Here is a 23,013-nt window from a genome sequence, read left to right as displayed (position 1 = left end):
TTATGGCATCCTTCTGACTGTTTTCTTTCATTTCAGGACTTATGAAATATACCTTCTTTTTTTATATACAAGACGTGAAACTATTTGTTTTACATTTTTGCTTCTATTCCTCACTGTTTTCATTCATGTTAGATTTCTACATTGTTTTGGTCTGAGGTTGGGGATTATTAAATTCAGTAGAATGTAAAGGGGAAGAGATCAATTATTTTTGCCAGAAAAAACAAAACGTGATAAACATTGTGCAGAGAACTTCAGAGTTATTTCTTAATACCACTGTGACATGACCGCAGCAAATTGCTGTCTGAAATATATTTATTGCTTGTATTAAATTAAAATGTGCCCATCAGCCTACTGATAAAAGCCGTGATGAAATGGATGCAGAGATTATGAAAGGTTTACTGGTTCAGTGACAAAGGTATCAGTACATGAACGCATTAAAGTCATTGAACAAATCATTGAAATCTACTCTTTTTGCTAATTAATGCAGGTATCAATTATGATTTCAACAGACTTAAAACCCCTAAGTAACGGTGATAGACAGACTATGTTAAACCTGCTTGGAAATGATCTAACTCAAATCATAAACAAGCTTTTCAAAAAGTGTTTTTTTGTTGTTGTTTTTTTCAGAAACATGGCTCTCTGTAAGTGGGTGTGAATTTTCAGATACAAATGCCTCAAAAATCAATTTTAAATGCAAGTGTCAAGTAATCAAATCATTAAATGTGTTGAAAATGGGATCAGTGGCTACAAATATAAACAGTCTAAATTCTTAATACTTAAATATCTAAATTAAATTAAATCTATAGAATGTAATGCACAGCAAAATAGACAAAAGTGAAAATAAAGTCAATACTGTAGCCTAAAGTAAAAGGCAAGATAGCCTACATCGGAACAGTTACACGAATTTATGAAACGTCACATTTTCAGATATTTTATTATTTATAAAGATGAATCACATGGGTCTTTACTCATACTGGCAAGTGGTAAAGGTAATAACACATTGCTCAGACAAACGCAGTAATACTCTTGTCTGTGGCAGGGCGAGGACCCGTCCACATGAGGCGCTAGCTGCTCAGACATCAGCCTGCAGAGGAGGTAGATCTGCGGGGTGTAGGTCTATATTGTACCGCTCATCTATCCGCTGTGTTTCTGTGTGGGGCGGACAACTCGACAGCAGCGTCGCGCCTACCTCCCAGCTCCAGGACTGGACTGACTTTTATTGCTCATACACTGACAAACCCTCAGTTTCTGCTAAGACTCGTCTGTTCAGGGGATAACGCGTTCGTACTGAAAGTCAACCCAGGGATTGGTTTAATTTGAAGTTGATTAGCTGTCTGCCTTTTAACGAAACGACGACACAGATTAACTGTTCTTTTTTCACTCGCGAGACTTATTTGTAGTCGTTGGACGAAACGGGATTCAACTTAAACGAACCCGCAGACATTTTGTTATTTCTGATTTTTTTTTTTTTTTTTTTTTTGCATCGTACTTTCCTCCTTTGCAGGCAGTCGCAGTTGTGTTGGGAGACAGTGAAGTGAAAAGCCTTGAAGAAGGAGCACAAGACGACGACGGAAGAAGAAAAGCATTTATCGCGCGCCTGCTCGCGACGCGTTGTGTGTACATAACGTGATTCATTTACATGCAGCTCTGGCGCTCGTGCGTTGAGGCGGAGAGCGTGCAGCAGCGATGGATCATTTTGACTGACAGCTTTTTGAAGAATTAGCTAGCTTAGCCAACTGATGGTAGTTTTCTGCTCGTAGACAGTAAATACAGGATTCAGACAGGTGTTCGGCGAATGGTCTTATATCACCTCGACAAACCACCTACTCGTTTAGTAACCTCGCAGTCGGGCTGCTTTAGTGCGTTACTTAATATTCAGCTTAATTATTTTTTGGGGGAGGCTTGCTAGCCACCGTTAGCTGAGGATCCTGCTAGCGCTGGACAGCTCCAGTTTTAAGGCTGGGTTAGCTTTGGACAAAGGACCAACGCAAAGGAGAAATATAAACACAGGGCACTCAGTTCATTTGTGTTTGGGAGGACAGCAACAAACAAGGAATTGACATGATGTTTCCACAATCAAGACACTCAGTAAGTGCATCTTAATTTGACTTTTGTTAACAAAAATCACGTTTTTCTCCAAAGGACGCACGGAGTGATTTACCCACGCAGGGTTATTTTATGTATGCAACATGTTTTCAATTTTCATTTAAATAGAGCTAACATGAGAAACTGTTGATTTATTGTGTATTACTGTGGTGTCTTTAAGTTGTATGGTTTGGGAAGAGGTTGAGGGATAGTGAAAACAACTATTTTAACGTAAAAATCGTTAAGTTTCCCGGATGATGGCGTTAAGAGTCATCCTCTAATTAATGAAACGACTCCGATGTATACGCCGTGCTTCACCCATGATATGATTTTTACATCCTGTCATTTAAGTCTCATTAGACTCAAATTTGAAAGAAACGTTTTCTTTGTTTCTCATGTTAGCTGCTGTCTCGTTGTAACTAAACATAGATGTCATTATTGTCAAAGTTCACTGCACACTGGTATTGCAGGTGAGTATTTGTTAGCACACGTCTCCCCTTGCTCATCTAAATCCCAAGTTTCCATGGTAACAGAAACTCAGTCCAGTCCTTCATCAGTGATGAAGTCTCTCAGCCCATTGGTCAAACATTTATGTTAAGTGACTGGGAGAACTGTGTAGGGTTTTTTTTGTCACTAAATGAATAATGTATGTGCTTCCAGTTAAGGGCTTAAATTAAAGATAAAAATGTGTTACTGTTTAAGAACCCCATTGAAATCATAAATAGATCCCATCTAAATTAGCTCGTTTGGAAACATGCACTAAACAAAGCCCATCATCGTTATTCTTGCTTTGAGGTTTTTGTGTTAATGCAGCACATGAAACCATAACAGCAAGAAAACTGTTGTTTTCAGTTGGCCTGCACAATATGAGGAGAATATAGGATGTGTGATTTTTATGGCTGTAGTACACGAGCATTTCAGTGATTGACTATTCACTCCATTATTCTGGATTAATCAAGTATTGTGTGGTTGGTACATTTTTCAATGACTCACTTTTCTTAATTGTTGCTGTATTTTTTGCCTTTTATAGGACTTCTAAAGGATGATCTCATCATGTATTGTTATAAGTCCTCCACACAAATCAGACTTTGAGTTTACATTCACTCATTATGTTAAAGGGATGCCCTTCAAATTTTACTGTACGATAACCGACGCTCTGTTAAGAGAAAAAAAACATTTTTACTGTGTAACAGTAAATTAGCATTCATGCATCTTCAATATGTCATGGTATAATTTTTAACTTCATAAACTCAGAGATGAATACGATTAGTCGGGACAGGGTTGATAAATGATAATCTGTGTATGCACTCAAACGTTATGCCCCTCCCTCCTGCATTAGTCAGGGCTATAGCTGGGCCACCCCAATTACAAAAGTCTGGATCCTTTGCCCCACTTGTTGAATTAATGCGCTGTGTTACTTTGGCCTAGCAGCAAGACAAGGGGGGCAACAAGTGAAAGGCAGGGACTCGACTTTTACCCAGGAAAAAGTCAGGCAACTTCTCAAGCACTTCAATCAAATGCAAATGACAAATCCTAAAAAAAAAAACCCATAAAAACATGGAAGAAGCAGAAGATTGTGCTTAAAGTGCCTGTCTGGTCTGATTGATTTGAAATTGTCTTTGAAGCACAAACGGACCTTTTCTGTTTAGGAAACCCGTGGAGAGACAGCACAGTGTGTCGCTGTCTCTCTAGTTATAAGCCAGTGCAGATTGCTCACGGATGAGCTCTCTTCTTCTGCTAGAACTATAAACCAACAAGAATCCATCCAGATTACCAAAAAGAGGAGTTTCTCTTCTACTTGCGAGCGAATCCAAATCACTGTTATCAAAAGTGGTTGTATTGTTTCACACCGTCCATAGTATGTTTCATTCAGTACGACTGGTGAAAGTATGACTGGCGCTTTCATTGCCATAACGATTACATTGTGTCACATGTTGTGCAGCCCTAGTAGCCAGGGACTGTGGCCTCTGTTTCTCTCTGGCACAGTCCGGACTTTTTTCTTTAACCACTGGAAGGCAACCAATTGTCTTCTGGAGATAGAACCTGAATGTCTTCTGTGACATGAATGCTTTGCCCTTTGGCAGTCAGTCTTTGCTGAAGTCCCGATCGTGGCTGTGCTGCTGCTGCTGCAGATCTGAGCAAGCTGATGTATGTTTGCAGACAAGGGAGCAGGATGGGAGATTTGTGAACCTCTGGTTGCCGCCTGGCTTGTCAAATGAGTGATGTCTGGCATGGCAGCGTGTTTCACTGAGTTCAGCCTCTGTATACTACAGATGGTCAATCTGAAAGGCTTTATAGCCAACAGCTATAGCTTCTGTTTTCCTTTCTGTCGACTTATCCTCGATTTAAATGTCTGTAACTAACTAAGATCAGCTTAACGTACCTTGAATGAAAAGGGAAAACATAGTCGGGTTTTAAAAGACTACAGGAGTCCTATTTCGTTCTCTTCGTACAAAACAACATCTAAACCATATCCATTAGATTTTCCCTGTATAATGTTTGCAAAACTTGTGTTCTGGGGCCATGCACAATGAGGGTAGAAATGTAAATAAATACAGGCAGTATGTGTGTAAAAAAGTGACATCTGTTCAGTAGCAAAGCACTATTTGGAAAAACATTGACATTATGCAAGTCACATCACATAGAGAAAGGAAATAATCGTCTTTTTAGTGTTGGATCTTTCACACTGACGCACATTTTCCAAGAATCAGTGGGGCCACGACGCTCCTACCTGGCTGCCTGCATGTCTGCCTGTTAGGAGGTTATGTTTCTAATCTTGTTGAGAACCCTTATGCATCTTGACTTTAATAATTAAGGCCAGAAACATGGGATTTAAATGCTGGGTTTTGGAAATAATACAAGCCTACAGCTGCGTTAGCCTTAACCTGCTAAAACAAGCACTTTCCACCCAACCCCCCCCCCCCCCCCCCCCCAAAATAATACACCTGTGTACTGACCCCCACCTGCTCTGTGCACATACACACACCTTCCCTTTTCAAATCCTTTTTTTCCTCTCGTTGCTGCTGCTGCTGCTGTCACAGGGGCCCGGGGATGAGAGAACGTGTGACACCCGTATAGATATGAGTGTCAAAGATAAAGAGGTGGAAGATGAGAGAGTAACGGCAGCACTGGCTCGTAATGACAGATGATGAATCTCTCAGACTGACTCCGTTACCACAGAATCTACCCTCCTTTTCTTTTCTTTCTTTCACTTTGTGGTTGTGTGAAGAATCTATGCTGGCACGTGAGATGAACAATTGTGCGTCACCTGAACTTTGGAAGGGTGCGATCAGAGGTCCTTTCGTGCTTAATTAAAGCTGCACAGGGTGTGGAGGTGTTGGATGTGTTCACATTGTATTTTAATAAAGCTCTAATCTTTGTGAAGTAAGGATGATTTGCTTTTAAATAAACACTTTAATGTCACGTAAAAAGGGAAATAATTTTATTTATATAATATAACGACACGTCGCAGAAGATTTTAAGCCAGACAAACTTGGTCAGGACATGAAGTTCAGAAGATGTAGCTGTAACAGCAGGCTCAGAGACAGCCTGCTGCTCGAGTGACGCTTGTTGCCCTTCCACTGATGTTTAGATGTATTAAACGTATTTCGAGTGAAGGAATGAGTGGTGCAGGTCATACTTAAGCAGAAAAGATGATGAAACAGCTTCACTACAAGTACAATGATCACACCAGTTGATATATACTGCAAACCCGTCGCTTTATAATAAATCACCATCACCACTGGCCGCTGGCTTGTGATGCATTTTGCTCATGATTCCTGATTAGTAGGGGGCTGGCTGGAGAAGTGCCCGTTGAGAATGTGGCGTTTTGCAACTTCACTGATAAAGTTTCAGGACAGACTAGCTTCACTTATTGATTATTTAGATTCAGTTTTTTTACAGGGAATATTTTTGGTTCATACGAAAAAATAAAGTTTTGTGTAAGGACCAATGTTTTTATGGATTCACTGAACTGCTACGTTGATGTGCTATCTGTAAACTTAATATTAGTGTTTTTGTCCTACAGTTAGGTACAAAAAAAGCAAGGTTTAACTGAGATGTATGTCTGTTTTTTTTAAGTTAAATGGCACATTTACAGTAAATCCACTGTCACAAGGTTATGTGCACAGTTCATTGATTTTTAAGAGGGAAACGCCTCATTTGATAGTGGCATAGTGCCTGACCCAGTTGATGGCATTTGCCATATTGTTTGGGTGTTGATTATTTCTAATGCAGCTTCAACAAAGCTGACAGTGGATTAAAAGTGGAGCAACAGAAAGGCACAGCGCCAAAGCTGGAGTGAAGGCAAGTAATATGGAGGGGAAATCTCACAAGTGCCCCGACCTCATGCTCAACTGTAGACATGGTTACAGGTTGTCCTCTCTCACTCACACACACACACACACACACACCCTCCTCCTCCTCCCCCTCCTGCTTGTCTCCCTTTATCATGAGTTTCCTCTCTGATCTGATGTAGTGGTGGGAGGGTCAGGGGCAGAGGGTGCACAGGCATTATTAAGCCCACTTGAATTAACAGGACAGCCCCCAGCCTTTCCTCTAAAGCCTCCAGCTGGGGGGAGCTTAATCCCCATGGTCCCCTGTCTCGCCCATTAAACAAACCCCCACCCCTGCTTTGTTGCTCCGTTGCACACACACACACTCGCATGCACACGTGTTCCTGTGGCTGTGTGTGCGGGGCTGTGTACATTAAAGTGTGCGCAATAGAACACAAACATACACTTTAGCTCTCTGCTTATAATTACTGCTGTAGTTCATGCACAGACGTACAAAGATGTTTCCCTTTCACCCATGAGGCATGAACAAGGACACACAGAAACACATTCTTACCAGCCTCAAGGGTCTTACCTGCTTTTTGTATCTGGGGGACAAATTGAATGCGGGGCTCGACACATGCAGGGCAGCAGATGTCTGGGTTGGTAAGGTTAGGCCAGCTGATTAGCATGACAAACAGCACCTTAACCCCCCCTCAATAACCCCACCCTGCAGGAGGCCCGCTTTTCAGTGGATGAGTGGAGGCCATGGGTCACAGGTGATGTTGATTTTTGTGAAGGGCTACACTGGATGATTGTCGAAATGCTTTGGGGTCAGATGAAAGGGAGGGGAGTAGACTGGTGCAACCCTTTTTTTTTTTTCAACAAACACACAGCAGAGAAAGGCTAAACACTTTCCAAAAGATAAAACATTATATTCATGAACACTTATTGTTTTTAGGGGCATTTTAATAGGGGTTTTTTTTCTAGATGGTGACAGGAGAACCAACACATGCACAAAAAAGAAATCCAGAGGAAGAACGCAGCGTACCGACCATGAACGTTGTGAATTTTGGTCTGCATCTTAACTTTTAAATCCCCCAAGCTATTACACATTTTGCAAAAATCATAAATAGGAATGTTCCTCTGCAATTGATTTCCTGGTTGGTTAAACAGTATTTTCAATTTAGACTGGCCTGTCTGAAGGTAAGAAAATACATTTATTTGATATTTTCTGCGTGTAAACAATTGTTTAAAGGAACAGGATAGACATTATTTATACTATTTTTATTACTATAAAATAACCAATCTAAAGATGCTAAGTCAATATCTTCTAACAAGTGCTGTGGTTGCCCCCCCCCCCCCCCCCCCATCAATGTACGGAGGCTATAGTTTTCCGAGGGGGTGGCCCAGGTTTGAGTCCAACCCGTTTCCAATAATGGAATAGAAAATGAACAACTGGATCAGGAGAATCTTTTGGGGCATTCCTGAAATTCTCAAAAAATGTTTATAAGTGTAAATGTGAAATCAGCTTACGTCGAACACACAATGTTGTGAGCTAAGTGGGTGGTGTGTGTATGGATGTGTTTTTTGTGAGAGTATAGTTGGGGGTGTATGGAGTATAGCGGCTGCATCAGTATTCAACAGCAGCTCCCCAGGAGGAGTGTGTGGGAGTCGGAGAAGAAGGAGGGTGATGGCGGTGGGCAGGGCAGTCCTTCCCCAGAGCAGAACGGTGCAATGGGTTGGAACAAAGCGGCACGACGGGGGGGCGGCTTGATTGGCCCGGACCGACCCAGACCCCCACAGACCTGCCAATATGCAATGCACTGCACCAGCTCAGACAAGAGAATTAGCTGCTCGGTTTGTGTGCCTAAGAGCAGAAAAGCCTGGACTGAAACAGTATGCCTCCTCTTGTCCACTAAAATCTCATTCAGACGGCATGAGGATTCGCAGCACGGCAATGACAACCTCCCATGCTCAGTCTGCTCTGTGCAGGAGGGAGGACGAGAAGAGGACAACAGTGCCCCACAAGACACGACTGCTTTCTCTTGTGTTGTATTCAGAGTACATGTTGGCAGGTATTGTCACCCCCCTGCTGTGAGGTCGTTGTCCAACTTGTCCAGACTACAGCCAGTTCAATCCTCATTATAGACATTCTTTGTCCTTCAGCACACCCCGTTAAATGTTATGTATATTAGAGGTGGGAATCACCAGAGGCCTCACCATACGATATTATCCTGATACTAGACAAACGATGCAATTTTAATGCGATTTTAAACATTTTGCGATATGCTGATTATTGCCATACAATATATATTGCGATTAAGCTTTTTAACTGCATGAAATGTCCACTACACTTGACTACATCAAGAACTGTTTTGTCAAAGAAGAACATAATCTCTAATTATTCATACAGAGAGTCAAACTCACAGACTGACGCACTGTGATCAAATTCAAAGGCAGGAAGAGTCTGCATGCACCTCATCTGAACTGTTTGTAGTTTTTAACTATACAACTTGTTCAAAATGAATTGTGCAACTCCTTCAGCAGTTACAAATTAAGAATTTAGAATATATTTCAAATATTGATACTTGGCTGCCAGACAATGTAATATCACCACACAAAATATCGTGATCCTATACTGTATCGATTTTTTAAAAAACATTTTCCAAAATAAAAGAAGGCTGCAGTGCTGCTGGTTAAAATGGCAAAAGGGAAAAAAACCAGGTCTAGTTACTTTTTTGAAGGCTTTAATGGTGCGTTCACAGGTGGAACAAAGGCCTCAAATAATTTCTATTTGGCGAGACCAGCAGGTTATTCTGTTTCCATCCAATTGTTAATGGTTTGTTTTAGTCATTAAAAACAAAATCTATTTTAGGGTTTCTTTGTCCCTTTGATTAGTTTTGATGTCTTGCGTGAAGCACTTTGAATCGACTTGGGTCGTGGTGTGTTGTAGGCAGCACTCAAAGAAGCTCCTATCTTGTATTGAAGAGTAATAAAGCGCCGAATTTTAGCCCCAAAGAACTGAAACTCATCAGTCACCAACAGTAACTTTCGACTCGTAAAACATAAATCTACAATTTTATTGCAGAATAAAACTTTAATTAATAACTGCACATGCACCTTGCTCTTTTAAAATAGTATATACCTATGTTTATCCTATATTGAAAAGAAATTTGAAACAGTCTTAGTGAATATCCATCACTGTCCATGTGGAAAGAGATTGGGCAGCAGCCTCGATTGACGGACCTCTGGCTTTAAGGCCCTGACACCGAGGAGATGGACCGAAGGTAAGCCATGGCTGCTCTTGTCTTTGCACTGTGTCCAGCTCTGTTGCGACCTGTCTACCTTTTTCTGGAGTGATTCAACCTGTTGAATCTGCGTCAGTCAGAAGTGCAACTTTTTGGCCAAGACAAAGGCGAAGCCACAGTCAGCCTTCATCGCCTCTAGTTCTTTGCCGTCTTCTTGGTGTGTCAGGGCCGTTGACAAGCACACTGTCAAAGGCTGTTTAAAAATAAGTGACTGTTTTTCTGACTCCAACTGTAGCTTTACTGAAATGTTAGTAAAACATAAAATAGCACAAAGGTAAAATTTGGATGAAGTATTTGATATGAATAGACTTGGATTGTGTCAGAGGAAAAAAGATCCTCTTTAAAACGTTTGACTTGTGCATACATCAGAACTAAAGTGGCAGCTCAACCATCATTCATTAAGCAAGCAAATAAAACAGAGATTCCCTGGTGTGAGACTCAGGCTTTCTGCTTTGATTGTCCACTTATTTATTTTTTATTTTTTGCAAACTTTGAGACTAATCTTCCCTCCTGCCCCCTTCCCTCCTCCGGCTGTTGTAGGTAATAACCTTGGTTTTACAAGCAGGCATCAATCATCCACACAACCGTACTGGGTGTAATCTTAAAGCCCCCCTTCTGCGAGGCTGGCTTTAATCTCAGCCATGGTCTCCAAAACCCACAGCCCTGTCGGCCTCACCACTTTCCCCACTCTTGACAAATTGCCCATTTCCCTTGGCTTTGCAATCTCTGCACTATTTTCCTGTGTATGTGTGAACATGTGTGTGTTGAGTTATAGGACGCCATCCCCCCACCTTTTGTCTGCCACGGTTGAGTACGCGCCTCCATGTGTGTACGTGTTGTTAAAGTCTACACTTGGGTGCATGTGTGTTTGCAGGGCACAGTACCTTAAGTGTCATGTTTGTGTGTGTTTGCATTGCGCGCTTGGCTGGCCCCACTCCGGGGGGGGGGGGGGTCGACATAGTTCTGGGGAGGGAGGCCTAGCCATGCCAAGCCTATGTAAGCAAGGGCACTTCACTCGAAGTGATAAAAGTAGAATAATCCTCTTTAAACCGTCTTAACGAGGTCAAATCTGGTGGGCTGCTCGGGGGAGGTTTGTGTGTGTGTTGTGGGGATAACGCTGCAGAAATGGGGGTAAGCCATGGCTTGGTTCGTGAGAGATAATAATCAAAATCAAATTCCTGACCCAAACAGGATTAGGCTCTCCCTGCGCTCTAAAGCCCCTGTCCAGAGTGGCTGAAGACACAATCCTATTCCTCAGCCTCTTGCACACACAAAACACACACCACACACACACACACACACACACACATGAATGCACACACACATTGAGCAGTTAACAGCAAGCAAGGCTTGCTAGGCCCAAAAGGAGTTGGCCTGGGTGAGCTTGGACACGTGCCAGTTAGCCTTGTCGCTCGTTCAGATCACTGGGCACATACGTTTTAGTCGAAACACTAATCAGGGATATTTAGATCGAATTGTTTGCTTTGAGCTATTCTTAGATGGAGGATGTGATCTTGTTTGCTGCTGTTGTATTAGCAAAAGGCTTAAGCCCTCAGCGACTGGCTCAAAAAAAAAAATGCTTAGACGGATTTCTGCTGAGAAGTTCTGTATGTTGTGTTCTACACACATCGGTGCATATTTATCCCCTTTGATATACCGAACCAATTCCTAGAATTAATCCAAATATATTGCAATCATTAAACACCACCTTGAGTGTTAATACCTCTTTGTGAGGGCAATTTTCTAAAGCTCACACTCCACTTGAATCTATGCTTAAATATAGACCTACAAGTTCTTACCTTGCCACGACACTGAAAAAGGCTAACAATAGCTCTAAGCAAGAACCGTTTTTATCATGGTTGGTTTTATTACTAATGTAATTTGTCAATCCTCAACGTGACTGTGTGATGGACAGAGGAGGCGGATGGCTCAAATGGCATCCTTGGGACTGGTTGCTAGGGAGCGAACAGTCAGCCTAACGTTGAGAAATAGGCCACACTGCTCATCAGCGTAGATCTACTGCATTCATTTAAAAGTGGGAGTGAGATAACATCCAGTCATTAGTGAGCGATTACAATGCCAAGGCACCATCCCTGCCCCCAATACACATTCATATATACCACACACAAACACACTCCAACTGAGATGTAAACAGGCAGGCGGTGCTCCAGGAAATACAATCCCCACACTGCTTTCTCCCCTCAGGCAGGATTTAGACTGAGGAGGATGTTTTCCAACATATCCTGCTGTTATTGTGTGTGTATGTGTGTGCTCTGCAGCATTCATGTACTATAGTCATGTATTGTTGGCATGCCTAATCACTGTGCGCTTTGGTCTGTGTGTGAAGCCCCCCCCTGTAATCTCCATCCCTTCCTCTACTCCCTTTTGTTGACTGATCTATGGAGAAGAAACAGCCATAGCCAGATTCTTATTTAAAACAGACATTATGGTTCACAGTAGATTTCACATGGATTGGACCAGATGATGAGGCCAGGAAGGGTGAGTGTGTGTGTGTGCGTGTTTTTGCAGGGGAGGGTGACAATGAGTAGGCTTTGGGTTGGTTGGTAGGCGAGGGTATGGGGATATGGGGGGGAGGGGCAGCAATTTCCTGAAACGATGAATCCCATTTATTCACTGAAGACTGTCTCAATTGCCTCAGCAGTGCACAAAGCTTTTTAATACTTTAATTACGTCTCAAAGGAGCAGAGCAGAATCAAATTAGAGATTGTCCTACATTTAGGTGTGTGTGTGTGTGTGTGTGTGTGTGTGTGTGTGTGTGTGTGTGTGTGTGTGTGTGTGTGTGTGTGTGTGTGTGTGTGTGTGTGTGTGTGTGTGTGTGTGTGTGTGTGTGTGTGTGTGTGTGTGTGTGTGTGTGTGTGTGTGTGTGTGTGTGTGTGTGTGTGTGTGTGTGTGTGTGTGTGTGTGTGTGTGTGTTGGTATCCTTCATATGTTCATGGCAGTGAATGTTTTGCCTCTCTGGTAGCCAAGCGTCATACATACAGACCAGAATGATCAGAGACAAATACACAGATGTGAGCACACACACATCCCTCCCTAACACTTTGCGCTCTGATTCTCTGTTTTGGTCAAAAGACACATTCACACTGTCTATGCTTCTTAATACATGCTAAGCATGGGCACAACAAAACACACACACACATTTTAGCCAAGCCTCTGTGTTGAACAAACACAATTCTGCTCACAGCGTGAAGGTAGCTTTTTGTCACAGCAGATGGCATGTGTCACAATATTCCAGCAGTATTTCATTAACATTGTGGGCATCCATCTGCTGTGGCCTCTCAGGCCCCCATCGAGCACCTTGTTGTGTTCAGTGGCAGAGAGAAAGAAAAACATTGTGAGCCGTCTGTGGTACAGCAGACTGGGAGTTAGCTGTAGCTGAGCTGTGTTGTGACAAAAGAAAAATCAGGGCGACAATGTGATATTTGTCCTTCACACTCCTGCATTTGCTGGACAGTTTTCACTGGAACATCGTAACCCGTCTGAAAAATAGCAAGAAAATAAGAAGTCATTCTTCAAGTTGTCTTCTGATCTCGGTGTATCCTTCACCTATTTTGTATTTTTCATTTAAACAAAAAGCCTATGTTTCTGAGAGGCTTTACATTAACTTCAGTTCCAGCCACACTTTCACATTTCTCCCAGGCTTCAGACAAATATGGCCAAGTCTGAGCTGGGTTCGTAAAATCAATCTTTCAAATGTATGATGAGATACATACTTGATGTATCTCATCATACATTTTTTTTTTACCTGGGGTTTGTTGTCAGGTCAAATGTTATATCTTAGATTTAACATTTGATAACATTTAAGTTGATAGCATTTATTATTACGAGGGATGTAAAGATTAATCTTTATAAATCGATTTCAAAGGTGTCAAGGTTCACATCGGTACTCTGGATTTGTTTTCATTGTCACTAGTTTTTATTTTGGAGAGATGGTGAAGCTCTTGATTCTTGACTTGATGGTTTGATGTTTTTTAGGGGCCATGTGATGGTATGATTCAGGAATCAGCTTGTGCTAAATGAACCTGGAATTTGATCACTCTTTTGGCCATGTGGACAGACTGAGGGAATCTCTCTCCTCCCTCAGCTCTGATCTGAATGCCAGGGTTGGCCAGTTTCTGTGGAGCATGGGGATTTCAAAAGCAGATACAATTCTTAGATTGGGGTCGTGTCCCAAGCTGTCTGCCACTTCTGTACTTCAGGGCCCCACACTTCCCCCCCTGGATTACATATTGAAAGCAGAACAAACTTGAATGTATCAAGATCTGTTTCTGTTGTCTCCAACAGGGGAATCTTAATCTGAATCTCTCACTGCCAGAAACAACCTAGGAAAAAAACTACAACTATTCAGTAAGATTATTCAACCCATCCTTATGTAAGGGTTAAGTTGCATCCCCGATGATCGCCCCCTCCTTGTTTAAAGGACCTATACGTAAGATACCTACTGAATGAAACCATAAAATGACCTCACTGTATCATCATACATTAAGTAAACACTGTGTTGAAGGTCTGTTTTCTCTGACAACGTCGCCGCAGCCAGTCCTCCAAAGTTTGTTTGTTTTTGACCAGAGAAGGTAAACAGTCCTAAGCCCTGTTTTTCACCAAGCGGTTCGTCTCGGTACAGCACACATTTTACATTGTTTCCATCGACTAAAGGCAGGCAAGATTCCAAAATGACTGACCCGCACCGTGCTGCTTTCTGGGACCCTTCTGTTTGGGTGCCAAACTCGACCCTGAAAGGTGGAGCTAAACACTGCAGTCCGTTGATTGGTCCCATACGACAGCAGCATTTAACACAACCCTGTCTTGTTTTAATACACAGTCGATTGTTTATTTGGCCGTTTTTCTCCTCACAGCCTTCTCTGAATCAAAGCTGGATTGTGTTTTGTAACGAAAAAGAGCCACATGCCGATTCAGTCTCCCACTCAGAGGTTTGTTCACTCTCCTGATATCAAGCATCCGTAGTGGAAAATACTAAGTTATTTCTCCTCTCTCGTTTCCTCCTTCCTCTCTCCCCTTGCATGCATATGGACAATGAACGGGGGGAGAGACGGCTCTCTCCAAAGTTTTGAGTTTGAACTGCTGTACCTATGTGAAATGCTGCGTGTCACTTACATGTTGCTCCTGTTCTTTTGTTTCCCTTTTTTTTAATACAGCATTCATTTAATATGATTTGCCTCCAATACCACACTGAAGGATTTAAAAGTACAGCCCATTGTGTCAAATTGTTCCAGTTTTAAATCTACAAAACAGGCAAATATTTTAATATGAATGTCCCTCTTGAAGAGTGTGTGTAAAGTGTAAATGTGCTCTGACGTTTGACAGGACATTGTGTTCAATGAGTTCTGGATGCTACAGAAGACATTACTGAGGTTACAGTCAACACAGATTCCTCTGTAATTACTGGGGTCGTATTTGTTCCCATTTTATAATTATGGGAGAAACAGGACCTTTGTTCCAAATCAAAGAGAAATGTCTGCTTGTGAGCACCAAGTTGAAAAGCTTCAGCCAAGCACACTGAAGTCTGACATCACTGTTTCAACACTTCTCAGCGTGTGTAGCCATTTCTCAAGCTTTTCGTTTCTCCTTCATAGTGATTGGATCATCAAGTGCACATTTATAGTTTTCTTTCACAGCTTTCTCAGTTCTTTGACTTTTTCTGCTGTCGTAGCCTGAGTGGGATTTAGTCCCTGACATTCTGGATACTCATAAAGGTATTCAAAGTATTTTTTTCTGTCTTGAATGTGATTGGTCTGTTTTAGATCCCAAAAGCGATTATTGATAGCGTCATTCATAGTGTTTGGAGTTGTTTCTTATTTTACTTCATTTCTTGTCATAGAGAAGCTTTTTATATTCTTTAAGGGCCAATAGATATCCATTCATATGTATGCTCATCTGTGTTATTTTAGTTTGACAGTATTTTAAGTTTTGTCTGAGATGTGTCACATTCTCTATCAAACCAGTTGTTTCTGTTTTACATTTTTTACTTTATGTAAGATTTTCAATTTAATTATTTAGACAAGTAAATAAATATGTTATGGAGGTGTTGAGGGGCCATTTTTATTCTTATTTGGTTCGTAATGGTTGTTCAGAATATTTCGAACATGTTTAAGATTGTGTGACTTGTTTGAGCAGCTCTATACAGACCAGTGATCTCTTCTGTCCATTTATGTGTTCTTGACACAGGAAACATCCTGGATTCTGAGTTTTCATTCAGAGATGTTGCTAAGGTCTTTGTTCAGGGATATTTACTGTGGGTTATTATCAGTGAAGACGTTACTGAACCTAGATCAGATCAGTGTGTGAGTCTGTCGTTAACAATGTACTGATTCATGTCTTCACACAGCTAAAGTATCTGCATGCCAGTTTTGTTAAATTCCACTTTTTAAAGCTTCGTCCTGGTTTGTTTCGGCGCTTGAGGTTTAAAGAAGGATGTCAGAATATGTTTGTTTCCTTCAGAGTTTAGGACGTTTGCTTCTCTATCAGTTCTGGCATCAGGAACCCTGAATACCTAGATTGATCCTAAACTTTGGATAAACAAAAAACATTTCTTTATGAAGTTCGTCAATGCAGTATTGGCAGATTTAAAAGGACAGATATATTGCAGTGCACATCAATGCACCTTTATCATATCATAGAATACTTCAATTCATTTTGAATCCAAATGTGTGATTTACCTTGTTTGCAAGTGTAGAATTTGTACTCTTCAACACAGAAGTTTGTCGCCTGAGCGTCTACCATTTTTAATGTCCTCATGATTTACAGTTAGTATAACCAGTTCTATATTATTCAGTGGACAGTTCTTTGTTGACGTGATTTGATTCCATGTGTCACTTATGCACAGCATTTTCAGAAACAAAGCCAGAGCATGGAACAGTTCCTACACTGCTGCTTGCCTGTACTGTAGCTCTGTGTTGACACATGCCGTGTGTGTGGCACAGACCCATATAGCCAAGCATGTTTGCTGACTTTGGTGCAGGCCATACTGGCTGGAGAGATAATGGAAAGGGTTATTGTGCTTTACAGTGGAAGCCTCTGTCTCTTAGCAGCGGCTCGGTGTCTGCTCGATCATTTCAGCACTTCTCATGACATTTGAAAGAGTAACGGCTGTGGGCCACTGTCCATGTTTAGCAGTACTATTGTTTTTTTGTCTTTTTCTTTTAATCTCAACCCTTCATTAATTCAGCAGCGCTTATTTAAAGCATGCATAGAATGTACAAATATATCAAATCCAAACTGAGGATACCTAGGGTAATCATTTTTTCACCAGAGGAGGCTTCAATAAGAAGTCATCCCAAACACTGCATTGTGATAAAGCCAAGTGATGCCTACTGAGCTGCACAACAAAAAGTCATTTTGGACTTTGAAGTGCGCAGGTATGTTCCCAAAAAAACTGAAGCAATCTTGTTCTCCGGCTTCTCTCTGGCCAAGGATCTGTGACTGTTTGTAGTTCAAAGTGAAGCTGAGCAGTTTACTGTGGGGAGCGGGCTACAAAGCGACGGGTCACTCCCAACAGCAGCAGGCTACCTCCCCATAAGTGCTGCAATCCGATTTCTGATGGTTTCCTTTGCCTGCTCAATCATAGTGGGAAAATGTCGATCCCTCTTCCCACCTGACCCATTATGCAGCCTGCTGAGGAATAATGAGATTTTGTCCCTATTCGGGTTTGATGCGTGCTGTGCTCTAACACACAATCAGGCTGTCCACTGCTGCCTGGGGAATGTAGTGTGGGCAGAACTACAATGAGAGCTAATAGCAGCGTTCAGGGTAGATTGATGATGTAACTTCATAAACACATCATGTAATTAGTTTGTTAGAACACATTCACAGATATAACGGAGTGTAACACAAACAGTACTCGTAGTTTAGAGGTCACGCTCCCTGCTCGAGCCGGACTTGACTCAAGACCAGGCCAGGAGAGACACGCAGAGACATGCCATGTGTCCCTGGACGGTTACCATAGCTGCCATAAAGCAGTTGTTGTTGCCGTAATCTGGCTCACTGTGCCCGCACGTTTCTGTTGAATAATGCTGAAGCTGAAGTTATACCTCTGTGGACAGTTGAGTCTTACTAAGTATTTCAGTCAAATCCAAAAGCTTGGTCCCTCGAATAACTGTAACTCACTAATAATATCAGCAGCTACCCAATTACCCAGCCCTAATTTGAACCACGGCCGATCTCATCTCAACACATGCGTTTAAACTGTTTGCAAGATGAGCCAACCTTTTAGAGTGGCTTTCATCAAAGAGGGGATTTTAGAAACGTTCTGTCCAAGCTCAATCTGTTCAGCTCTAAGAGTTTAACACGAGATGCCTCCCAAAACAGCACGCGTGTTACCACCGTGCTTTGATTCATTCTAGCATGAGCAGGCCAATGTATTCTCAACTAACTCGACTGTTTGAATGGGATACATGTCGGGTCAGAGTTCACCGGGCTGTTCTTGCTTATAATATTTGCTTTTGTTCATAACAGATTCATCTAAAGGGACAAATCTTGGAAGAAAAAAAATCATTTCTCTGTCTGCTCGCTTTCTGATTTGTTCACTCAGTATGTTTCATCTGTGTGTGTGACTTATTTCTCACCTTTTTCCTCTTGTCTTTTATTCTTTGGCAGGCTTCATCGCAGCAGCTGAAATTCACAACCTCTGACTCCTGCGACAGAATCAAGGATGAATTCCAGTTCCTCCAAGCACAATATCACAGGTGCAAACTGAAACACGTCACACACTCAGTCACACAGATACAAAAGAGAAGCATTTCATCTATCTCTTTGTAACGGGGAGTATATCTTGAGGCTATTCATATATCACTTAGTGTTTTGTTTATTGTAATGCCTTTCAAAAACAAATTCCAGGTAAGCTACATGCAAAGAAACAACACGCAGCCGCAGATCCAAAGTCAACGTGAGAATTTATTACCAAACAAACCTCCATCAAATATTAACAAAATACAATAAACAATTCAGGTTCTTGTCATTTTATTTGTTAATGATAAACCATAAAATAAAGCAGTGCAGGAAGTGTGATACTTCTTCTCGACTCATCTCAAAATCAGTCTCGTTTACCTCAGACTATTAATCTCCCTTTACTGCTGACAAACAGCAACGGTGCTGAAGTCTGAGGCACTTCCAAAGTTCCCGGTTTCGACCTCCGCTGATCTGTTTGATAGCAGTTCTAAAGTGAGGGGACGCCACAGGGTTTGCATCTCAGAGAGAGAGAGAGAGAGAGAGATCCTCTCTTTGTGAGAGGGGAGTCTTTGAAGGCAGCCCTCCTTCATGAAGAAGTTAGTGTGTTCCTCTGTACCTGTTCTCGTAGAAGCTTCCAGAGGCTTGCCTCTGCTGGTAACAGAGACATGAAAGCTTGGCAAATTGTGTGCAAAAATCTCTGCTCTGGTCTGAACACTTTTGTTTGATGGGGGGAATCTAAGGAAGCTATAACACCCTGCACGTCTTATTCCTTGCCTTTGGTTTTTGAATTCCCACAATAGGAAGCAGCAACATTTAACCCTCATCAGAGAGCCAGGGCACAGTTGAAAGAAAACCTTTTTGTCTGAGCATATGGAACATGCATACAGTGTCTATTGACTCAGGAGGGGGGCTGGAATGGGGAGGTGGGATTGGGAGCCACAGACGAGGCTTTGTAGCTCTGCTGCTGTGCTGCACTTGTCTTTTGCTCAAGACTTTAAAAGGCAAATGTACCGCAGGCGCTCCCCCGGGTATAGTATCAAGCATTGTAGCTGTTGCTGTGTTCCTCTTCCCACCCTCCTCCTCTTCTCCCAAGCTATTCTCCCCTCCCCTCGCTTACATGCATAAATAGATCAAGGAATACATAAATCAAAATAAAGATGACAGCAGGAGCGATTTAGAGACGGAAGAATCGGCAATAAAACTCCATCAAAGTGTCGTTTGAGAGCAGCAGTGCAGGCCCAGGGGCTGCTGAGCACCAATCAGAGGAGGCACAAAGCCAATCCCAGGTAGGCTGGCAGCAGGGAGGACGGTCGCCATGACAACCCACAACACTGCCTACGCATGTACATGGGGATAGCAGGAAGGGTTTTTGTGTAGGAGGGAAGGGGAACATTTTGGATAAGTGGAGGCTGCTCATGCACAAATAGGATCGGAGACGGAATACAACATCACCCCCCAAACAAAAGAAGCATCCTCACATTCCCGGTGACTGCTGGGCAGGATCTGTTGCATGCCAAGCCATACGCTTCTAGGATCACTCTACCATGGGACTGTCTGTCTGTTGATGCAATCTAATATCCAATCACCACCTTTCAAATTCTCGCTATTCTGTTCACCATTCTTTTCCAGTGTTATTGCAAGATCATATACCGGTGTGTGTATATATATATATTTTTTTTTTCTACCAAATGATCTAATCAGCTGCAAAAAAAACCCCAGAATAATTGTAAATGATCAGCTTTAGAGCCCATGATTAAGTACTGTGTGTTGGTGTTTTACAACACTTTTTCATTCTTCATGTCAGACAATCAAGTCAGAAAAAGAATTATGCATTAAAAACAACGATGTCACCATTAAAAAAAACCTATTTAGAATAGATACAGCATGATTTGAGATTGTTAAATATTTTTTACTTTGCACCGTGTCCTAACAGCCCCCGATGTGAGCGAGCGCCAGCGACGACATGAGCTTAATTCAACTGTTTCTTATTTGAATAGTTTTCAACCCCGATGTTCCAACTTTATTTTGTATTCTTGTTGCTTGTGTAGAAATGGGCGAGGAAGGCACAGTCTGTGTCTGACAGGAAAACATTTTTCACTCAACAGAGTTTATTAGGTTTTTTTTTTTTTACAAAGTGAAGATAGTGATGCATAAGTAACATCCACATCCGTGATTGAAATGCTTTGACGGATGCTCTTGATGTTACGTGATAGCTCACGCTCGCGTGCTCTCAGGACATGGTGTTCATGTAGTGCAAATAAGATTATCTTATGATAAGGGAGTTTTCCTTAAACCGGATTTCTCGTCTACTCCTAAAACATCTAAACACCCCCTCTTATCGTAGTTACATTTAAAAAAACTCAGGAACATCCTCATCATCTTGAAAAGATATTGTGGCCGCTCAAATATCAAATAACATTATGTTTGTCTATCAATAACAAACCAAGAAAAAAACAGACATCCAGTCTCACATGCTGCTGTGATAATTCTAAAGAAGAAGCACAATACTGTGTGTGAGTAAGCTCACATTATTGGCCCTGTATTACACAGAGTTCAGTCTGCCAGTTAAGACTAACCAACGAAGATTCAGCCAGCACACGCTGTAATCGAGCTGTCACTCCCGCAGACAGCCGAAAAGAACATCCCAGCATAAATATACACACACGGCATCAAACAGGTTTCAGACTTATCCTTAATCTGAAACTATCCACAGTGTGCCTGTGCATATCTTTATTTGATCTGAGCCTTATCCAGTCCTCGCATCGGATGATGCCTCCCGAGACGACACGATGGAGCCGACTGCTTCAGTCAAACGCACCGAAGGGGGAATCTCTAACCCCACAACCCACCCACTGTCTTTTCCATTTGATGATCTGGTTGACTTGTTGACATGTCCTCCTTTGTCCTGTCGCCTCGCGTGACATCAACACTGACATGATTACGGCTAATAGCTGTCTCATGGACTGGGTCGGAAAAAAAAAAAAAAGCTCCAACACTATGTTTAGACTTTTTTTTTCTGCACTACCTCTTCTGATGTAGAAGGCAGACATTTTGACTCATATCTGGAGTTTAGGATGACTTTGACCTCCTTCAGTCAATCGACACCTCGTCAAACACTGCCACTGACTACTAAAAGGTGAGCTTGATGGCAGCAGCAGTGATGATGATGATAAAGAAGATAATAGTAGCAGAAGTGATGACAATGGTGATGGTGCTGTTGATGATGAAGGTGGAGGCAGGGGTAAGGGGCTGAAGTGGGGGTGAAAGTGATGACAGTGCCTTTGGTGGAAGTGGAGTTAATGATGATGAAGGAGGTTGAAGTCACATGGTGTCAGCACTTTAGAAGGAGGACTGTCAAGCTGACTAACAAGGTCTGACTCAGTGTTCTCTCTCTCTCTCTCTCTCTCTCTCTCTCTCTCTCTCTCTCTCTCTCTCTCTCTCTCTCTCTCTCTCTCTCTCTCTCTCTCTCTCTCTCTCTCTCTCTCTCTCTCTCTCTCTCTCTCTCTCTCTCTCTCTCTCTCTCTCTCTCTCTCTCTCTCTCTCTCTCTCTCTCTCTCTCTCTCTCTCTCTCTCTCTCTCCAGTTTGAAGCTTGAGTGTGACAAGTTGGCCAGTGAGAAGTCGGAGATGCAGCGCCATTATATCATGGTGAGTGAAATGATGTAACAGTTGTTGAACCATATTGTTTGTGTGTGTGTGTATATATATATATATATGTATGCATGTGCATATATATATATGCATGTATGTGTTTAATCACATATGAAACATTTGATTTGCTATTTACCCTCAACCTCTGAAGTCTCATTCTCATTTTAAAATCTTCTCTTAATTATGTATTTCTGCTTTAATACAACTTTGATTTTATTTTCAAAGGTTGGAAATCCGTTTGTTTTACTCACAAACATTTAACACAACAAGAAAAACACGACAACACGTCTAAACACATTCTGGGCGGGACTCAAAAGCTGTTCATTAGGAATGTTTGAAACAACACCGAATGCTTGAAAATCTTGATAGTTAATTTTTTAAAATCAAAACTGACGATGGAGGAAAACAGAATGAAGTATTATTTTCAGACTCTGGGGTTAGTCATCTTTGTTACAAACTTTTCCTTCATGTTTTTAGATGATTGCAATATCAAACACAAATACAAACCCAACATCTGGGTCCTTTTAAAAAAACTAAAAATACGTGCAAGATTAATATGATCCTCTGAAAAGGATCAAAATAATTGTGTTCAATCAAACTTGTTCTTCCTGAATTAAGATTTAATTTAATGTGAACCATCACAGCAGGAAGTTCTTTAGAAAAATAACTTTCAGTTGTTTAATGGAGTTAAAGTGCTCCACTCCTGGAGGAGAGAAATATGAGCTCCCATTCACAACACACTATTTATCTTTTCTTATGTTATATCAGGGTTTTTCTGTGTTAAACAGTATTTTAGGGATTGGTGCATATGAACACATTCATATATTAGGAACCCCTTCTCTAGCTGTCTGAGCTGTTGTCTGTCACAAAATGATTGAAATAAGTGAAATGATGGATATTAAAAATGTGAGAAATCAACCAATTAAATATTCCTCTACCATCCCTCATACACCGAGAGTGTCAACGCTGTGAACAGGAGAATGAAATCATTCAA

General features: G+C 41.7%; 1 protein-coding gene across 3 annotated transcripts in view; it reads left to right on the top strand.

The window, feature by feature from the left end:
• Positions 1-1,079: 1,079 nt before the first annotated feature.
• Positions 1,080-23,013, top strand: part of tle5 (TLE family member 5, transcriptional modulator) — a 35,334-nt gene continuing 13,400 nt past the window's right edge. The window contains exons 1-3 of one of the 3 annotated variants that reach the window (XM_079349894.1): positions 1,080-2,088; positions 18,299-18,387; positions 21,953-22,016. In XM_079349894.1, coding sequence (XP_079206020.1) covers positions 2,062-2,088; positions 18,299-18,387; positions 21,953-22,016 — 180 coding nt within the window. In that variant the 5' untranslated portion in view covers positions 1,080-2,061. The remainder of the gene's footprint in view (positions 2,089-18,298; positions 18,388-21,952; positions 22,017-23,013) is intronic. The other 2 variants (XM_079349893.1, XM_079349892.1) reach the window with 2 other exon arrangements.

The sequence above is a fragment of the Symphodus melops genome, assembly GCF_947650265.1.
Source record: "Symphodus melops genome assembly, chromosome: 8".
NCBI classification, from domain to species: Eukaryota; Metazoa; Chordata; class Actinopteri; order Labriformes; family Labridae; genus Symphodus; species Symphodus melops.
The sequence above is the reverse complement of the archived record's forward strand: the minus strand, read 5'-3'. Positions and strand labels throughout refer to the sequence as shown.